This window comes from Natator depressus, chromosome 15, assembly GCF_965152275.1.
Source record: "Natator depressus isolate rNatDep1 chromosome 15, rNatDep2.hap1, whole genome shotgun sequence".
In the NCBI taxonomy this organism is placed as follows: Eukaryota; Metazoa; Chordata; order Testudines; family Cheloniidae; genus Natator; species Natator depressus.
In genome coordinates this window covers 2,178,953-2,199,187 of record NC_134248.1, presented here as the reverse complement: position 1 = coordinate 2,199,187, position 20,235 = coordinate 2,178,953, and the positions used below count along the sequence as shown (strand labels likewise).

Below are 20,235 nucleotides of genomic sequence, written 5' to 3'. Positions count from 1 at the left end.
CCTCTATCTAGTCATCCCACTATTTGCCCCTCTCTATTCTGTAACAGGATAGCCCAGGCTGTTCCCCATTCTGACACAGCAAGCCCCACAATCTCCATAAATGCGAGTCCGAAAGCATTGCTGGCTTTAGAGGTGGTGGGCAAACCCCAGAAAGCAAAGTGCCCCTTTCTCATGGTCAAGAGCTTGTTACACACCTGAGTAGCCAGGCTCAGCACCTGCTGCACCAGCTCCTGGGTCTCAGTGGGCTTCTTTAGGAAGAGCTTCACAATGGCAGTCAGCAGCTGCAGCTGGACCTGCACAGTGCAGGCAAGAGAGAGTTAGGAAGCAGGCAGACCATAGGTGGCACGTGCACATCTAAATGCCAAGTACGTGCACCCCACCAGCAAATGCAACTCCCATCATGCACGGATACAAGCCTGCACCAGTTGAAAACTCTAATGCAGGGTCATCAGCCAACAGACCAACAAGACCGTCATAGGCCAGATAGGCAGCCTCCTTAACCACTCACTCCTATTTAAACCTGCTAAGGCTCACAATGTCAGAGGGTTCAATCACAGGTTATTAGGTTCAATGGGAGAACGACTGGGGTGAAATTCTAGAATCAGCGTATGCAGGAGGTCAAGTTGGATGAGCTGAACTGTCTCTCCTGGCTTTAAAAAAGAAAGCCTATGAGTCACACCCACATGAGGATGGTCAATTTCCCTCTTCCCCTTGATCTAAATGTTATGGTACATAAAGTTTATTTGGATATTTTATGTTTATTTATAAGCTTTTCTCCAGGCCCCTTCCCCATGTCAGTTTCAGAGCATTTTATAAACATGAACAGGCTTATCCCGCCTTTTGAGAGTGTTGTGGGGAAGTATTACCCTCATTTTACAGACGGGAAACTGAGGCACAGGGGGACTAAGTGATTTACTCAAGGTCACACAGGAAGTCGGTGGCAGGAATAGAATCTACATCTCCCAGGCCCAGTTCATTGTCTTAATCCCAAAACAATCCGAGGGTTAGGGCAGCCTCACAAACTCACTCCCTGCCTCCTCTAGGCTAGGGGCAGAACCTAGAGCTACACCCAGTGTTTCAATGGTTTTGCCTTGACCTTAGTTTACCACAGCAGAAGTGAACGTGGGCATGTCCTGATCTGAGACCTGACTGAGATCCCATCGCCTGGGGACAAGGTGCAGGAGCCATGCTCTCAAGAGCATCCCATGGGGTGAAAGCGTTTAGGGAAATGAAAAAGTAATTACACTGCTCAGCTCAGCTCAACCGCCCAGCACAGCACACAAGCTAAAAATACATCTTTGCTTACTGGGTAAGTCTCCTGTAAATGAGCAGCACAGACATTCACACAGGGACCCCGCACAGAACTCTGGAGGCAGTTTACAAGTTAATGGATAACTGAAACACCGCACAGTCTCAGGTAACACAGGCATAGCTCTGCAGATCAGAGTCCTCAGTTCATCCAGAGAACAGGAACAGCATGAGCAGCAGCAAGGAAAGCTTCCCCCATGCTGGCCCTGCAAACCTCATCTTGGGGGCATAGATCTTTGGGGAAAGGATAGCTCAAGATCCAGGTCCCTTTGTAAAGGTGAAGCAGTGACCTAGAGAGAAGCTCTATGACCCATGATCAGTACTTCGAGCCATCCTTCCCCCCAGCCCTGTCCGTCTGACTTTCCAGCTCCATCCCATCACCTGGGTGCTCTCGTCATGGAAGCCCTCCAGAAAGCTCTCCAGTAGTTCATCCGCGTTGTCAATTCGCTCAGCGTATTCTCCCACAATCCAAATCATGGCAGCCCGGGCCTCGGGCTCATCGAGGGAGTCCAGATTCTCACACAGGGTGGCAATCACGCTCTCGTACCTTCACAACAGTGTAGACAGAGTTAAGCAGCTCATGGGGAACCAGACAAATCCAACCATCCCTGGAGGAGTTTCTTTGTGGTGCATGAACTGGCATGTTGTGCCCAACGGTGGTAAGTAGTGAGGTGATGTCATATACCCCCCACCGCCTGAAAGGCTACTCTCAAGTTCAGGGCAGTTTTCCAGTAGAGATGAGATTATGGGAAGTCTGAGCTACAGTGAATGAATGCCCCAGAGCATGATCTTATCTTGATAAGAGTTAAGATTGTTCCTTCTAGCATGACTGTAACACACCCTGCATCTACACACAGTGTCTCGGTGCATGCAGTCAGAGTCTTCCCACTAGATTCAGCGCAACTGAGACTCAGTCAGGTCTATTCCATTGTGTCATGGCCAGCGGGGGCCTAGGGATTTATTTGGGGGTGGGGGAAGAGGAGAGTTACTACAGGCCCTTGCTTCTGGGTTTTAGATCCTTGAAGCTACTGGTGAGTGAATGAAAAAGAAAGGAAGGGAGGTTGGGACCATGGAGAAGGGGATGGTGGAGTCTGAACAGGAGAGGTTGTGAGGAGAGTCAGATATTGAGAAAGCAACATTTTTGCTTTAGATCAACTGAAACCAAAGAATATAGGAAGCCCTTTGTAGGACTCACATTAGCCCATCAGAAGGGAGGTTCCCTTAGTTCAGCTCCCCTCGTCTCCCTTTGTTTGACTGTACTCGGAGACGGTACAGTCAAACAAAAGCCAGGAGATTCCAAGGGCTCCAACAAGCGCATTCTCCTGCAAATGCTTCTCCAGCTCTTGGCTCCTACCGCTGCCTTTGGGGAGTCTCTGCTATGCTCTGTTCAGAGACAGCATCTAGAGACAGACCCTTCATTATTAGCAGCAGTCTGTGCCCATTGCTCTTGCCTTTGACAAAATCAGAAATTGTATAGTGCGAGTCTGCAGCGTGCACGAGGGCTGGGTCTACTTCAGCCACGTCATCGCCTTTTCAGAGAGTATAGGCCTGGATCCTCTAGCCTCTCTATATAATTAAGTCATAAGCAACTCATCCTGGTCACCCTCTGCTATCTTCTCCAGCTCAGTGGCAGCTGTGACATTACGTCCCAAATTCTTCACAGAAATATTATATGAATATGGCATAACTAAGATATGTTTTGTGCAAGATGGGTTGGAAGCCTATCATGAGAAAAGTTATGATTTATTGAATGTGATTAACTGAATGTGATTATCCAATTTGTATGCATGTATCATTTCTGTATCTGGAATTAGAAATATTGACTAAGTAGTAATTACAGCCGTGTTTTCACCTGGGGAGTGCCCAGACAGTATGCAAACAGCCTGGATGGACTATTAGGAAGGACAATAAGGCTTTGAAGATACTAATCTCCCTCCTTCCTGAGAAGTTTCCTGGGATGCTGCTTTGACACTGCAGGGTCATGTGATCATGTCACCTGGTACAGGATATCATCTTAAATTGCTGGTATTTTTCCACAGGATGGGAAACAAAGGATTCCTGCCATATGCAAATCCTATTTAAGGCTGGGGAGTGAGTTAATCTGGGCTCTTCTCTACTGTCTCCCCGCACAAGAAGGAAGACTGCTGAAAACACCTGAAGAAACAAGGGAATTAAGCTGGGGGAGGCAGGGGCTGAGCCCAGGCGAGAAAGGGCAGCCTGTGAAAGGAATCCCTGGAGATTTAAGCTGCAAGCGGTGCAGTTTACCTTCAAGAAACTCTGCAACCTGCTTGAAACAACATTTAGGGTGAGAAATTATTCTTTGTAGCCAGTATTCTTTAGTCTATTAAGCTTAGCTTGCATGTTTTGTTTTATTTGCTCAGTAATCTGCTTTGATCTGTTTGCTATCCCTTATAATCACTTTAAATTTACCTTTTGTAGTTAAACTTGTTTTTTGTCTATTCCAAAATCCAGTTTGTATAATTCATGACTGGGGGAGGAGGGGCAGAGAGCTGTGCATATCTTCCTCCACATTGAGGGAGGGGGAGAATTTTATGAGCTTATGCTGTATAAATCTCTATACCGTACAAGACAATATAATTTTGGGTTTACAATCCAGAGGGGGTGTGCACCAAAGTGTCCCCCATCCTCCCACACAGAGCTGATTGCAGACTGTGTGTGATTCCACAGCTGGGCGTGTCCCTACCTGTGTGTGTGCTGGAAGGGGGCTTCCGAGCCGGTCACAGCAGCACAGAATAAGGGGAACCCAGGCTAGTGGGACAGGCGGGCTCAGTGGGACCCCAGCACATCAGGTGGCACCCCGAACAGGGGAAGGGGGAGGGTCCAACCCATCACAGCAGCCTTTAGCTGACAATTACTGCCAGAGATGCCATTATTTCCTGTTTGTGACAGTCCCCTCCCTGCTATGCCGAGATACAAGAAGGAAGGGGACTTCAGCACATTACAATGCAACAAGGAGCCTAGCTCTCCCTCCTGCCAAGGGCCCTTCACTAAAGACGCTGCTCATTCGAGAATCCTGTCTCATTCAGCCCTACTGTTCTCTCCATCTATGGATGTTGTCACATACTAGCATCAGAGAAGCTGAGTCATGAGGAGAGAGGTTAGAGCCAGTTGAATATGCTAATGCATGGATCCAAAAAAATCACTTTAAACTTCTTGCCTGGTTATCTGACCTCTCTTCTGGGGCTTCATCCCATCTTTGGATCTTGAGGCTCAGAGCCGTGGCTGGCTTTCCTGTACCCCAACTTTATTCTCACAAAAGACACCACCCGTGTTTCATGTACAGTCCAGCTCAGGCCAGGGATTCAGGCACAAAGACAGTCAGCCTCACAGATAACTGACAGCCATCCATGTCTTAGTGTGTTGCAAATCCCAGACTTCATGCGGCCTCCCTCACGTCACTGGGAATAACTGTATGGCTGGCACACAAGGGGTTTGCATTGGCTCCGATTTCACAAAGGACTTAAGCACGTGCTTAAGTCACATGGAAGTCAATGGAACTTGAGCATGCGCTTAGCTGCTTTCCTAAATAGGAAAAAAAGGGGGCAGGTGCAGAAAGATTTCCCCAGAACATGACCTCCCTTCTATCAAGCCCTTGAAAGGCTTGCTAGACTGAGCAGCAAAGCAAGCTAGCAAGCCTGGCCCAGTGAGCAGTTGCTCAGGCTCACTGGAGCAGCACTCAGAGGAGCGGTCAGCAGGTGGTGCTCACGTACTTGTTCGGGTACTTGCGGAAGATGTCCTTGATAACCACAATGGCTTCTTGCACCACATAGTTGACTTTGGTCTGGATGAGGTCGAGCAGCGTGCTGACGCAGCGCTCCGCTGATTGCTGTTCAGAGAAGAGAGGGACATGATCGATCAGCAGCAGAGGAGAACAGAGAACTGACAGCCCCACCAGGGAGTCCCACTGCGTTTGGTGCGTCCCTGGAGATGGAGTGAGAGTGGTACCAGCAGCAAGGCAGAACTTCTGGGCACAGAAAGCAGAGGCACTTGTGTCCCCTCCGACAGCTCCTGTACACACTAGAGGGATGCACACCTCAGCTTGTTTCAGCGGAGCTCTTCACACATACCAGGAGCTCCTTGTAGCCTCCATCCACTCTACAAGCTCACTGGAGGTCACCCTCCCATCCCCCTCTCTTGCAAAAACTCCCTGCAACTCCCCCCACCACGCTCCCGACAGCCAGGGGCTCTTATGCTCCCCATTTCCTCCTCCTCCCACACACCAGAGGCTGTGTGCTCTCTTAATTACCCTTTCCCCCCATACCATTGCCCCCCATTCACTCCCTCGGCAGGGATTCCGTGTGCCCCCATTTCTCCCCTACACTCATACCAGGGGTCAGCACTTTTCCTCCCATGCCAGGGTCTCTGCTCCCCGCATTTCTCCTCACTTCCAAAGTTTCCACTTTTCCCCTCCCACACGGTCCTCATTTCTCCCTCCCCAATTCTCCACTCCAGGTCTCTGCTTCCCTCCCCATACTTCTGTGACACTCAGTACTCCCATATTCACCAAAATGATATAATTATGAGGCAACTGTGATATAATTGTGATGTATCTTATATAAAATATGTCATGTGAGGCATCAATGGAAAAAGTTATGGTTTGCTCAATAGGATTATCCCATTTGTATGCACGTATCATTTTTGTATCTGGAGTAATGAATATTGACTATGTATCTCTATTTCAAAGGTGCTTGCTCCTGGATAACTCCCACAAGTTACTTTACATGCAGTTTAACCAGCACATTGTAAACAGACTATTCAAGGTAATGGCCTATCAACAAAAACAGTGGGCCATGCATAAATGCTGGAATTAAGGGTGTTGGGAGTACTACCACACCCCCTGGCCTGAAGTGGTTTCCATTATATAAAGGGTTTACAGTTTGGTTCAATAGCTCTCAGGACCCTCACTATAAACACCAGGGCCCCTTTGATCGACAAACAACTATAAAAATTGTTCCAGCACCCCCTGAGGCCATCGGGAAAGCTTATCCTCATCTGATGGGCTTTCCTGTGGACACTTCAATGAGTATATGAGTAATGACTGCTATGACTAATCGAAGCATACAAGGGCACGTGACTACATCATGTGATATTGGACTCCATCTTATGCCTGTACTTTTCCATTAACCGTGCTGGGAATTTTGCTTGGAACAAAGAAGGTCCCTGCACATGGAAGAAGCTATAAAAGGGGGAAGTGACACCACCACTGGGCCTTACTCCCCCTACAACTCAACACCTGGAAACACCTTAGAAACAAAAACTGAACTGGGGAAGGTGGTCCCAGGCAGACAAGTAGGAATCCCAGCCTGTGTATGAAAGATCTGTAAACTGCCTGTGCCATCAGGATAAGACACTGCTTGATTCAAATACTGTCTAGTGTATAGAACTTAGCTTGTGATTTTGTTTATTTCTTAGGTAACCAACTTTGATCTGTATGCTATTACTTATAATCACTTAAAATCTTTCTGTAGTTAATAAATCTGTTTTATACTTTTTACCTAAAATAGTGTTGTTTGAAGTGCAAAAGAAAATCTGCTCACTAACAGGAGCGGGTGCATTGTCCTCTCCACACTGAGGGAGGGAGGGGGGACTGGGTAATAAACTTACTCTGGTCAGGGCAAGATGGTACAGCTCTGGGGTCATAGGCTGGGGGCTGAAGCCTCTCTATTGTTGAGTGACTGGCAAAGGCATTAATGTAACTGCAGCTGGGTGTGTCCCTGCCTGTGTAAATGCTTGTGTGAGTGTCCGAGTGGGAGAGGTCTGCAACTTGTCACAGAATCACAGTGAATAAGGCAGCCCAGTCTGGTGTGACAGAAGGCTCAGCGCTACCCAAGTTCCGGGTTGCACTCCAGGGAAGTCTGTCAACTTCCCAGACTCCCTTGCCACCATTTTCTTGCAGATCCTTGCTCCCCATGCCCCCATCACTAAGTCCATCATTTAAGTCCCTGTTCTGTTAAAAATCCAAAATTTCAAGAAGCATTCTAGGGAAATTGATCAGATACAGGGTTCCAAAGTTATCACATGACAGATACATGCCTACAAGTTAAGTGTAGGGCCTTGCTTTGCTACGGCAGTGACTCCAGCCACATTAGGTAGAGCACTATACTAATGACACAAACAAGCAGAGCGTGTCCCGATCATTAGCAAACAAACTCAGTTTAACAGTTGCCCTCTCTATGGGGAAAGAATCCACTTGGGTTCTAGCCCACAAAAGCTTATGCCCAAATAAATGTGTTCGTCTAAGGTGCCACAAGGACTCCTCGTTGTTTTTGCTGATACAGACTAATGCGGCTGCCCCTCTGAAACCTATGGGGAAAGAGAATATTAATCTTTTCTTCATCTCACTTTTAACACAAAATTTAAGCCTGAGCCACAACATGTTGCCTATATGTGGCACTTCTTAATAAATGATGTAATCTGTTCATTTCTCACATTTCTGTGCCAGCAGAGGCTTCCTGTCCCAACTACCACAATGGCCATGGAAGACTCTGAAGCCTGCCAGATGTCTATGTTAAAGGCAAAGGCTGGGAGTCTATAATTTTATTAACATTGTTCATCTGAGATCACTGAGAGAAGAGTCAACCACAAGGGGAAAAAGTTCAGCCGCCGAGCCAAATACTGCATACGGTAAGAAGCCCAGTTCAGAAGAGGATCTCGCAGCCGCAGAATGATTGGATTTGTGTAACGAGAGCTCCAGCCTGGGCTAACTAGGTTCTCACTCAGATTCACACACTCACGGTGGATTTGAGTGAAGGAAGGCCAAGCTATCTCCAGTTATGCCTTGTTTAACAGTTTATTTCCAACATGGCTGGGTTGCTATCGCCAAGCTATTTCTCTAATTTGCTTTAGAGTATTTGGCATTAATACACATAATTTAACATCTGTCAAATCAAATTCATCCTGAATTTGTCTATAAATAGGTGGCTTGGAGACAACACAAAGCCATGGGGAAGCGTCCGGAATTTCAGGAAGGTTCAATAGTCCTTTCCTCCAAATTACTCCTGAGTGGGAACAAAGGCCTCCGACACACCCAAGCGAAGGCTTAACTTAATCCCAAGTCTCCTACAGTCTCTCAACAAGTCAAACTGTTAATCACTTGCTTCACTGACGAAGCTTGTCAATACATATTTCCCTGTCCAGTCTGTCACAAGCAATAGCCATCTTAGCTCTGGGTCAAAAGGCCCAAGGATGCAGTAGTACCAGAGCACAAGCCTTGACAATTGAGACTACTGCATGGATGGATTAAATCAATTCCATGCCCCTCTCTAGAAGTACTGATGGAAATATACCTCCTGGAACAACTGCAGCCCCACCTCTCTCGAGCTCGCAAAAGCAAAAGCAAAGATTCTTCTAGATCTTGTTCCTTGAGGCTGTAAGTGCTTAGCACTTTGAGCAGAGGAGAGAAGAAGAGGGGACGTATGGAATCAAGCATGGGACGATTAATTCAATCCAAATGTGAAGTTACACCTTTTTGCACCCTACTTCTGAATCTGGCCTCCTGCAGTTAGGACACAATTAAACACAGTACATGAGGAACAGCTGATGCATGAGGGCACATCTAGAGGAACTATGTATGAAGATCACCCTTCCCCTCTCCCCCAGATGGTGTAGCTTTGGTTTGTTACACAGCTCAGGCTTGAATTTCTTTAAACTAAACCCAGCCCCAGCTTTCCCCACAAGAGAGAGGCTTCTCCTTATCATGCTGGCCAACACATCCTGCCACTCACCTCAACCTTGATGGCACAGCGGCCGATGGCTCGGACTGCCTTCCTCACGAAGTCCACATCCACTTCTGTTGCATACTCCTTCAGCTCAGCAAGCACCTGCCAGGGAGGGCAGAAAGGTGAGCCCTGTCCCACCAGGGAGGAGTCACTGGAGCAGATGCCCCTGCCCTTTGGCAGTAGGGGGCCAGGATCCCTCAAAAGGGATGTGATAATGGGCTGCTAAACAGCCAGAGGCTCAGGCTGACAAAACATTCTTGACAGCATCGTGGTCTGCTGGCTTCAGAGAGGCACAGTTTGCCAATGTTCTGAAGAGCTACACACCCTTAGTATCTCATTAGCCACAATATTCATAAGCCGAGGCTAAGTAAAACCCTCGCAGAATGCTAACCAGATATGGCTGCTTGACAAGGCTCCCCCTTGGTATTTAATGCTGGCTGAAAGCAAGGAAGCTTGCAGTGCTACTCTTAGGTAATGAGGAGGCACTGAGGTAAGAAAGCACATGCTACTGAGGTGTGCGTGTGCATAGGCAGGGCACAGGCATGAAGCAGAAATTTCCAGCTCTCCCACTGTAATAGTGAAGGTACAGCGCTGATGCTCGTATGGCAGGGGACGTGAGAGACAAAGGGGATCGGGAGCCTGGATCCTTCTAGCACTTGCTTAGCTCTCTCTGCAGACCAGTGCCTGCTGAGAATGCTGGAGGGCAGCAATGCTAGAGAACTCAGCCCCCGCCCCTGAAACTGGTGCTGGAAAAACGGACTTTTACCAGGCGGACAGTCCAGCCCTCCTTGGGAGGGAGACAGGGCTCTGCCCTTAGTCCAGGCCACTTTAAATATCGCCAGCCCTGGGGTTTCTATCACTGCCCTTGGGAGAAGAGTCCCCAGTCTAAGGCCGAACTCAGAAGGGGAGTTGTTCCACTGGCTTCAGTGGGCTTTGGTTCAGACCCTACCAGAGCTCTCCACTATGAAATTCCCACTCCCACTAGTAACATTGTCAACTCCTTGGTTTAGTGTCACACAATCATCACCCCCTTCCCCCATTTCACCAGCCAGAATCGGTTTTCTAGTCACAGTTTACACCTTTCAGGAACTTGCAGATTGTTACACCAGGCCAAGGGGTGACCGTGGGGAACAACCTTCCCACAGCCTGCTCCATTCAGCAGGCACAAAGTGGGCTGGATCACCTGGGGAGGAGGGCTGACCTGAGCAATGTTGGCCTGGGAAGCCAGACGGATCATGATGTCCAGTTTCTCCAGTTTTACGTAGATGGGGTCGTTGTACTTCACAAAAAACACTTTCATCTCATGCTTCAGGATTTCAGGCCTGGAGGGGGAGACAGGCAGTGTTAAATGGCACTCTAACTCTTTACATTTTATCATGTGAACCAGCAAAGAGCCATTTTAAAATCCAGTGCTGATCCCCCCACCCCCATGTGCTGAGGATGTCCAACATGCACCTGTGTCAACATAACTGCTTCCCAAACCTCAGAGCCTCGTGGTGAGGTTGGGAGTGACTCGATGGTTGTAGCCACATGCTGCTCCTCTTCACCCTCCCCTCAACTTTCCAAGTCTGAAGGAGCACACCCAGCTTGGATGGGAACATGGGATTTGCTAGATCAGGTCATTCATCTTTCAGGTCCAATATCCTGCTTCTGGCAGTGGCAGTACCTGAATCTTTTGAGATAAGTGACCCCCCCCCCAATTCTCCCTTCTAATGCAGCTAGCTGCATTGTACAATGCTGTTCATGTGGGAGGGAGGCAGAAAGAGAGAAATATGCCCTGATCCCTGCAATCATCTGATATCCTGAAACATAAAACTGATTCCCTTTTGAGTTAGCTAGAAGTGTTGGTCACATGCTGTAGCTGGTGTGTAGAGAGGGCTGAAGAACTGACCAAGACCTTGTGATAGAGGATCTTAACCACAGATGGCAGCACAATAAAGCTTCCTGAAAGCCTTGAGTAGCACAGTGCCCACCACAAGGAGAGTCCGATCTAGCTGGCCACTAGGCTCCATCTCGATATCAGCGCTCAAGAACAGTACTGAGCAGGGCTGGGAAGAGTATCGCAATTGGGGGGAAAAACAGCTACAAGTTTGGAGATAATTTATACAATCCTCCCCTCCTTCCCCAACACACACTTTTCTCAAGGACAACAGGGTTATTTCTGCAGCAGCAACTGCTTCTGGGGTTTGCACAGGGCAACATGGAAGGGCTGAGGATAGAAAACTCTTGGGGACTTGTATGGCCACCATTACCATAGCATCTGAGCTCAATCAATCTTTAGGCCTTGTCTACATTAGCGTTTTGTAGACAAAAGTTAAGCCAACATACAGCAACCGCTTTAATTAAACCGCTGTTTCATGTCCACACTATACTCCTTGTGTTGGCAGAGCACATCCACACTAGCAGCTCTTGCATCGACAGAGCAGTGCACTGTGGGTAGCTGTCCCACTCTATCTGGCTGCAGTGTTTTGGGAAGGGTTTGCAATGCCTCATGGAGTAGGTACAGCATCACATGATGCAGATTTCTGAACCCATCATTCCATGGGCATCCTACTAGATTGCCTTGCCAGCTGCTTTTCAACGGACGTGTGGGGTGGGGAAGTGTGTGAGACAGGGAGCGTGTGTGTATGTGGGGGGAGAGACAGAGTACATGTGTGTTGTGGGAGCATGAGTGTGTCAGCATGCTGTCTCTAAGTTCAGACAGCAGCCAGAACCAACCAAACCTGAGGCAGGGGGAGAGGGACACCCACCCTCACATCAGCCCCCGCCTCCTTCCCTGGCTCAACACAGCTCTGCAGTCTCTCTTCTTATCCCTGAGCTGCAGCAGCCTCCTCTGCCTGCCGCTGTGTTCCTAGTGCTGGGGAGAGCAGGATGGTTCTGAGATTCCCTCCCAGTTCTCCTACATCCTCCTCAGCCCACAGACCAAGGTAGCAAAAGCTCTCCAGCCTGGACTGTTTTGCTGCTGGAAGCTGCATGCTCAGCATATGGGCTCTCCATGCTGAGGAATGTCAAAGCTTTCTGGACCTTTGAAAGGGGAGGGGTGCATGCCTGCAGGGCAGCAAAGTTCAGAACAGTGAGCAGGACAGTCATGGTGGGCATTGTGGGATACTGGGGGAGGCCAGTTACGGCGACATAACGAACAGCAGCATCTACACTGATGCTTTCTCGCTTTAACTTTGCTGCAAAAAGCTCTATGCCTCTCACCAACGTGGTTTTATTTTGTTGGCACCGCCTCCCGGCAGCTCCCATTGCCCCGGAACGGGGAACAGCAGCCAAAGGGAGCTTCAGGGGATGTACCCACAAGGAAGGGCAGTCAAAAGAAGAGCCCTCTGCCCCCCGTCCCCCTGGGGCCGCAGGGACGTGGTGCCGGCTGCTTCTGGGAGTGGCACAGGGCCAGGACAGGCAGGGAGCCTGCCTTGGCAGCAGTGTGCGCCGCTGTCACCCCGGAGCGGCTCCAGGTAAGCAGCATTGGGCCAGAGTCCAAAGCCCTTCTGCACCCCAACTCCCTGCCCTGAGCTCCCTGCTCACTCCGCACCCCTGCCCTGAGCCCCCTCCCACACCCAACCCCCTGCCCCGCATGCAATTTCCCCATCCAGATGTGGCCCTCGGGCCAAAAAGTTTGCGCTCCCCTGCACTAGACCATCAGTCCTCTCCAAACTGAGAATGGGACTGGCTTTTAGATTAACAACCTATTAGCTGACCCACCTTTCTCAGTTCTATTTGCTCTCCTCTTCCAGAAGAAGCTTCTAATTTCAACATGCAATAATGGCTAGGAAAGAAATGTAAACATCTGATCTGGACTCTCCCTTAACCACTGGTGGACAGAACTCACCATCTAGTTATGGTTTACAGTGGCTGGTTAGTCTTGTAGAACTTGAAGGAAGACGCTGTCTACATACCTGTAGCCTGTAATGCCCCATTGGACATAGGCAGATTTTAGAAGTTGCATGAAGTAGGAAAGGGCGCTTTCAGATATTCCTTTATTTGAAAAGGAACAGCTACGTTTTAAAGAGCGACACAAAAATGATTTTTCCCTAAGTCATTAGACATTTGATAACTGAAAAAGAATTTGACAGTTGTATCATGTACAGCATAAAAACATGAGAAGGCAACCAACAGTAGACACTTCACTTGGAGAGTGACGCTTGTATCTAAAGATATATCTACACTGCAATCACAGGGTGCCATTAGAGCTGGTTCAGACCTAGCTTTGATCTGGCTAGTTCAGATACCACCGCAGTGAAGCCATGACAGCGTGTGCTTTAGTGGTTCCCTGCTCCAGGCCCTGAAATAGCTCAGTCAGAGCTTGGCTCTGCCCCGTGAGCTGCAATGGCATCCTGTGATGGCAGTGTAGACAAACCCTTAGTTTCTAGTCCATTTCATTTCTCGATTCACAGCGTCTCTGGGATTCCAACACTGCCGAGGAAAGAGGCAGGATTCTACTGGGATTTAAAGCAAGCCCATGCCAGCGATTGTCATCACTGACTGTTCTGAAAGCTCAAGCTGTACATCTGTAACTGAACCATCACAACAGGGGCTGGGCCACATATATTGTGTTCTGCTGTGTAGCTTACAAAGTAATTTATATTCAGGGCATTCAATTCCTGGGTGGTTAAGGCCCCACTGCTGAGGTCTGAGCAGGGAGAAGGGTTTGCCTGAGGCCAGCCAGGCCTGGCATAGAGGAGGAGCTGACTATGCCTCCCTACCCTGCCTCCCTGCAGCATTAGACGGCTGCATCTCACCTCTTCTGCACAATGAGGTTGATGTTGCGGAGAGCCACGTACTGCAGCTCAGGCTCCGCCGAGAGCAGCGTGACCAGAGGAGGAGCCAACTTCTTCAGCAGGGTGCCATAATAATCCAGGTCCTTTGACAGCATCTCCATGAACTTCATCAGCACTTTCACTGCTGACAGGACCACAGCAGAGTTGGCATGGGACAGCCGGGGGGTCACCCGTTCACAGATGCTGGGAGGGGTGCGGGGAGAAGGGAGAACAAGAAAGGCAAATACAAAGCCACTGGATAGAAAAGAGTTTTAACCCTTAAGACAAAACTTTGCAAGTACCACCAAGGTTACAAGCCTGTGCCAGTATTTGGTTCACATTAGGGACTACTTTCAACCATTTCTTTCATGCTTTGCTGCCCTGAAAGTAATCTGGGCTCACAGTACTGCTGGAGGGGCAAACCTAACAATGGATCAGAGATAGGGTCCTAAACTTGAGCCCTCACTGCCAGTGCTGGTGAACTAACTCAGCCAGTAAAGAAAAGTATCTCATGCCACTTCTGAGCCATCACCTCGAGGTGACCTAGAAGCCAAAACACACTCAGGAAGAAGCAGAGTCTAGGTCTCCTTGATTGAACAGAACAGCATAACAGTGGATTCTCAGATAAAGAACAGGAAGAGATATGCCCCAGGGAACTAGTGATATTTACTCCTTGCACTGGCCAGGGTATAAAAAACCAGGGTTCTGCAGGGAGACCTGGCACTGGAGGGATGTGGTCTATATGGTCTACTCATTTAAAGAAGCATATAGGTCCCATATAGCTCAAGAAACTAAGAACATAAGAATGGCCATACTGGGTCAGACCAAAGGTACATCCAGCACAATATCCTGTCTACCGACAGTGGCCAATGCCAGGTGCCCCAGAGGGAGTGAACTTAACAGGTAATGATCTAGTGATCTCTCTCCTGCCATCCATCTCCACCCTCTGACAAACAGAGGCTAGGGACACCATTCCTTACCCATCCTGGCTAATAGCCATTAATGGACTTAACCTCCATGAATTTATCTAGTTCTCTTTTAAACCCTGTTATAGTCCTAGCCTTCACAACCTCCTCAGGCAAGGAGTTCCACAGGTTGACTGTGCGCTGAGTAAAGAAGAACTTCCTTTTATTTGTTTTAAACCTGCTACCCATTAATTTCATTTGGTGGCCCCTAGTTCTTATATTATGGGAACAATAACTTTTCCTTATTCACTTTCTCCACACCACTCAAGATTTTAGAGACCTCTATCATATCCCCTCTTTTCCAAGTTGAAAAGTCCTAGCCTCTTTAATCTCTCCTCATATGGGACCCGTTCCAAACCCCTCATCATTTTAGTTGCTCTTTTCTGAACCTTTTCTAATGCCAGTGTATCTTTTTTGATATGAGGGGACCACATCTTTACAGAGTATTCAAGATGTGGGCACACCATGGATTTATAGAAAGGCAATAAGATATTCTCCATCTTATTCTCTATCCCTTTTTTTAATGATTCCTAACATCCAGTTTGCTTTTTTGACTGCCGCTACACACTGCGTGGATGTCTTCAGAGAACTATCCATGATGACGCCAAGATCTTTCTCCTGATTACTTGTAGCTAAATTAGCCCCCATCATATTGTATGTGTAAGTGGGGTTATTTTTTCCAACGTGCATTACTTTACAGTTATCCACATTAAATTTCATTTGCCATTTTGTTGCCCAATCACTTAGTTTTGTGAGATCTTTTTGAAGTTCCTCACAGTCTGCTTTGTTCTTAACTATCTTGAGCAGTTTAATATCATCTGCAAACTTTACCACCTCACTGTTTACCGCTTTCTCCAGATCATTTATGAATAAGTTGAATAGGACTGGTCCTAGGACTAACCCTTGGGGAACACCACTAGTTACCCCTCTCCATTCTGAAAATTGACCATTTATTCCTACCCTTTGTTCCCTGTCTTTTAACCAGTTCTCAATCCATGAAAGGATCTTCCCTCTTATCCCATGACAACTTAATTTATGTAAGAGCCTTTGGTGAGGGACCTTGTCAAAGGCTTTCTGGAAATCGAAGTACACTATGTCCACTGGATCCCCCTTGTCCACGTTTGTTGACCCCCTCAAAGAACTCTAATAGATCAGTAAGACATGATCTCCCTTTTCAGAAACCATGTTGACTTTTGCGCAACAATTTGTGTTCTTCTATGTGTCTGACAATTTTATTCTTTACTATTGTTTCAACTAATTTACCCGGTACTGACATTAGACTTACCGGTCTGTAATTGCCAGGATCACCTCTACAGCCCTTCTTAAATATTGGCATTAGCTATCATTACATTAGCTATCTTCCAGTCATTGGGTACAGTAGCTGATTTAAAGGACAGGTTACAAACCAACCATAGTTAATAGTTCCGCAATTTCACATTTGAGTTCTTTCAGAACTCTTGGGTGAATGCCATCTGGTCCCGGTGACTTGTTACTGTTAAGTTCCTCAATTAATTCCAAAACCACCTCTCGTGACACTTCAATCTGTGACAATTCCTCAGATTTGTCACCTACAACATTTTGTTATTACCTTTTGAGTTGTTGGCTACCTGTTCTTCAAACTCCTTTTTGGCTTTTCTTATTACATTTTTAAATTTAAATTTGGCAGTGTTTATGCTCCTTTCTATTTACCTCACTAGGATCTGACTTCCACTTTTTAAAAGATACCATTTTATTTCTCACTGCTTCTTCTACATGGTTGTTAAGCCACGGTGGCTCTTTTTTAGTTCTTTTACTGTGTTTTTTTAATTTGGGGTATACATTTAAGGTAAGCCTCTATTATGGTGTCTTTGAAAGTGTCCATGCAGCTTGCAGGGATTTCACTCTAGTCACTAAAAAGAAAAGGAGTACTTGTGGCACCTTAGAGACTAACAAATTTATTTGAGGATAAGCTTTTGTGAGCTACAGCTCACTTCATTGGATGCATTCAGTGTAAAATACAGTGGGGAGATTTATATACATAGGGAACATGAAACAATGGGTGTTACCATACACGCTGTAACCAGAGTGATCATTTAAAGTGAGCTATTACCAGCAGGAGACCGGGGTGGGGGTGGGGGTGGGGGTGGGGGACACCTTTTGTAGTGATAATCTAGGTGGGCCATTTCCAGCAGCTGACAAGAACATTTGAGGAACAGTGGAGGGTGGGGGGGTGGGCGATAAATATGGGGAAACAGGTTTACTTTGTGTAATGACCCATCCACTCCCAGTCTCTATTCAAGCCTAAGTTAAATTGTATCCAGTTTGCAAATTAATTCCAATTCAGCAGTCTCTCGCTGGAGTCTATTTTTGATGTTTTTTTGTTGAAGAATTGCCACTTTTAGGTCTGTAAATGAGTGACCAGAGACATTGAAGTATTCTCCCACTGGTTTTTCAATGTTATAATTCTTGACGTCTGATTTGTGTCCATTTATTCTCTTACGTAGAGACTGTCCAGTTTGGCCAATGTACATGGCAGAGGGGCATATTCTTTTACGTAGAGACTCTAGTCACTGTACCTTTTAAATTTCTGTTTAACCTCCTCATTTTTGCATCGTTCCCCTTTCTGAAATTAAATGCCCCAGTGCTGGGCTGTGAGGCTTTCTTCCCACCACAGGGATGTTAAATATGCTAAGTCATTAGGGATCCAGAAATCAGGCTGATTGGCTAATGTCCAGATGCCCCAGCAACTCAACAGCAGGATCCACAGACCTTCCACCCGGCCCCACCTCCGGGCCTCCCAACAGCGAGATCCACAGCTTCCCCTGACCTCCTCACCTCTGTGCCTCCCGGTCATCCTTGGGCATGTAGTTAGCCAGACAATCCAGGATGAAGATCTGGCCCCACTCAGTGCACTCATTCAGGGCCGTCAGCAGCTTGTTAATAGATTGAGGGTTCAGGTCCAGCAGGTTACTGCTTGGGTGAGACTCTGCTATTTCCGAAAGGGCTGCTACTGCATTAGCCACCACCTGAGAGAGGACAGGCAGGCAATTAACATCCATTTTGCATGTCTAACACCTTCCCATTCATAGTTACATACATGCAAGGAGGCAGTATTGCCCGGGAGATAGCGGATGGGGACCTGGGTGTCAGGAAATCTAGGTTCTATTTCTGGAGGAGAAGAGAGAAAGACGGCATAGAGCAGTGAATGAAAGCTGAAAAGAACAATCACCATAGGGTTGGAATCCGAGATGAGGTCCTTCAGTGTGTCCAGGAAACCTTGGTCCTCCACAAGCTGAGCATTGATGTCATGAAGCTTTGCAACACAGACGGCTGCTGTCTTGCGCACATAGGGGTCCTCATCCTTCAGACACTTCCTCAGGGGCTCACAGAGATACTCCGTTATCTTATCCACCCGGATGCAGCCCATTGTCCGCACAGCCAGAGCCCGGATCAGAGGGTTGGGATCCTCACAGTCCTACGGGGTTAAAAAGGGAAGTTAGATTCCAGTCACTTCTTTGGGCCACAATTTTCAGGCTTGGGGGGCTGAAGCTCTTAGTACATATTTAGGAACCAAATGAAAGTGATCTGAATTCCAGTGGTGCCATGCATTGAGTGCTAAGATCAGGTCACTCATTTAGGTGCCTCAATATGGATTTAGGACTTCAGGAACATGAGTTTGACAGCCTGGGCCACATTGCAGATATTAATCCCTTAATGCTAGCTGTCTAGATGTTGACATCATTTCTCATTTAGATACCTATTAGGTATCACCTGAATGCCAACTCTGCCAAGTGCTTACATTCCTTCTGCAAAAGCCATCAAGTGTAACCTTTTTCTTCACCTGTAAGTCACCCCTACACAAAGGGTATTCGGCTTCCAGCATGAACTAGAACTAGCAAATCCAAAACCATTTAAAATTCTGCTTTGGCAGCATCTTTGCTCCCAACACATTCTCATTCTGCAGCCGCAGACTCCTACAGCAAGAACATGAAGACCTTCTCAGCTGCAGCCATCCTTACTGGTGAACTCTGCTGATGGTCCAGGACAGACATTAGCCATGGGAGACTCGTGGAGGGGACAGAACTTCCTCTATTTATGAGAGGATAACAGAACTACAACTGCCATGGAAGTATTTCTTCTGAGCTAAAATAAAGGCCAAGTTTAGTTTCTTCATCCAGTGCTCAAGCCCCAGGGAATCACAGCTGATTTACCCAAGACCAGAGGGGTAAGGCTGAGAAAGCCAACCTGTGCCCACTTCTTTGGAGCTGGTTAAGTGGCAATTTGGTCTGCAGGCTTCCCACGCCCAATACTGGTTTCCCATCAAATGCAGTGTGTAGGAATGATGTGAGGGGAACACTCAATGAACATGGAGACTGAATTCCCACTCATAAGAACTTAATCCTGACCTGGCAGGATCTCCTTAGGTGGAGTGGTGAAAAGGGAAGCCCAGGACTGAAGGAATATGGTGCACAAGTAAGGGTGGACTGGGTGATGGGTGTCCCGTTTCCTCCTCCCCTAGAAGAGCAATTCTAAGCTCATTGAGGAGGAGGAGTGGAAATTCAGTCAGGGTCTTTGCTGAATGATTTAGGTTCTGGATACACATGGCAAACCAAGCTTGAGCCCTCCACGACGCGGGTGTACATTGCCACCGTAAGCAGCACTCCCATCTCACCTTTACAAAGGTGTTGACAGCCATAATGGCCATGTCTGGCTGGCTCTTGGCATAATTCATCAGGTACAGGTAGACCAGCTTCTTCAGCTCTAGGTTATCGGTCTGCATACAGTTCACCACATCTGGGAAGAGTGCACTGAAACACAGAGTGCCAGCATAAACTATCCCACTGCGACTCAGACAGGGGAAGGAGAGAGTTAGCTGGGGCATGTTCAACTTTCATTTCTATAATCAGAGGCATGCATGTACCTAGTCACATATCACCTCCTCTGGCCCTCCCAGCTGCCACAGTATTTCCAAAACCTTTTCTGTACCTAAGCGTGAGACTCCATTGATTTCTCTGAAGGAGCTATTCCAACATCTGGATTTCTTCATGGATCTCCACAAACATAAGCTCAACAAAGCAGTCCCTAACAGATAAAGTTTGGGGTCATCTTCCGCACCCCAGAATGCTCTACCCTGGAATTTTGGTTGCAAAGTTGGTTCTCCAATTACTTGAAAGCTGATCCAGTCTTAATAGACCCTCACTAAATTAAAAAGAAAAGGAGTACTTGTGGCACCTTAGAGACTAACCAATTTATTTGAGCATAAGCTTTCGTGAGCTTTTTCCGGATTTGTGCTGGAAATGGCCCATCTTGATTATCATACACATTGTAAGGAGAGTGGTCACTTTAGATAAGCTATTACCAACAGGAGAGTGGGTTTGTGTGTGCACGCGCGCGCAGGGGGAGGGGGGAGAAAACCTGGATTTGTGCTGGAAATGGCCCAACTTGATCATCATACACATTGTAAGGAGTGAGATCACTTTAGAT

The 20,235-nt window shown here is 47.4% G+C and overlaps 1 protein-coding gene across 5 annotated transcripts in view; it reads right to left on the bottom strand.

Annotated features, from left to right (window-relative positions):
• The window catches only part of AP1B1 (adaptor related protein complex 1 subunit beta 1), a 79,619-nt gene that overhangs the window by 23,296 nt on the left and 36,088 nt on the right, over positions 1 to 20,235 (bottom strand). For all 5 annotated transcript variants that reach the window (XM_074973096.1, XM_074973097.1, XM_074973098.1 and 2 more), the window contains 9 exons: positions 19,424 to 19,559; positions 17,981 to 18,226; positions 17,587 to 17,777; positions 13,790 to 14,011; positions 10,249 to 10,369; positions 9,054 to 9,149; positions 5,040 to 5,155; positions 1,690 to 1,855; positions 195 to 293 (listed from right to left, as the gene is read on the bottom strand). In XM_074973096.1, coding sequence (XP_074829197.1) covers positions 195 to 293; positions 1,690 to 1,855; positions 5,040 to 5,155; positions 9,054 to 9,149; positions 10,249 to 10,369; positions 13,790 to 14,011; positions 17,587 to 17,777; positions 17,981 to 18,226; positions 19,424 to 19,559 — 1,393 coding nt within the window. The remainder of the gene's footprint in view (positions 1 to 194; positions 294 to 1,689; positions 1,856 to 5,039; positions 5,156 to 9,053; positions 9,150 to 10,248; positions 10,370 to 13,789; positions 14,012 to 17,586; positions 17,778 to 17,980; positions 18,227 to 19,423; positions 19,560 to 20,235) is intronic.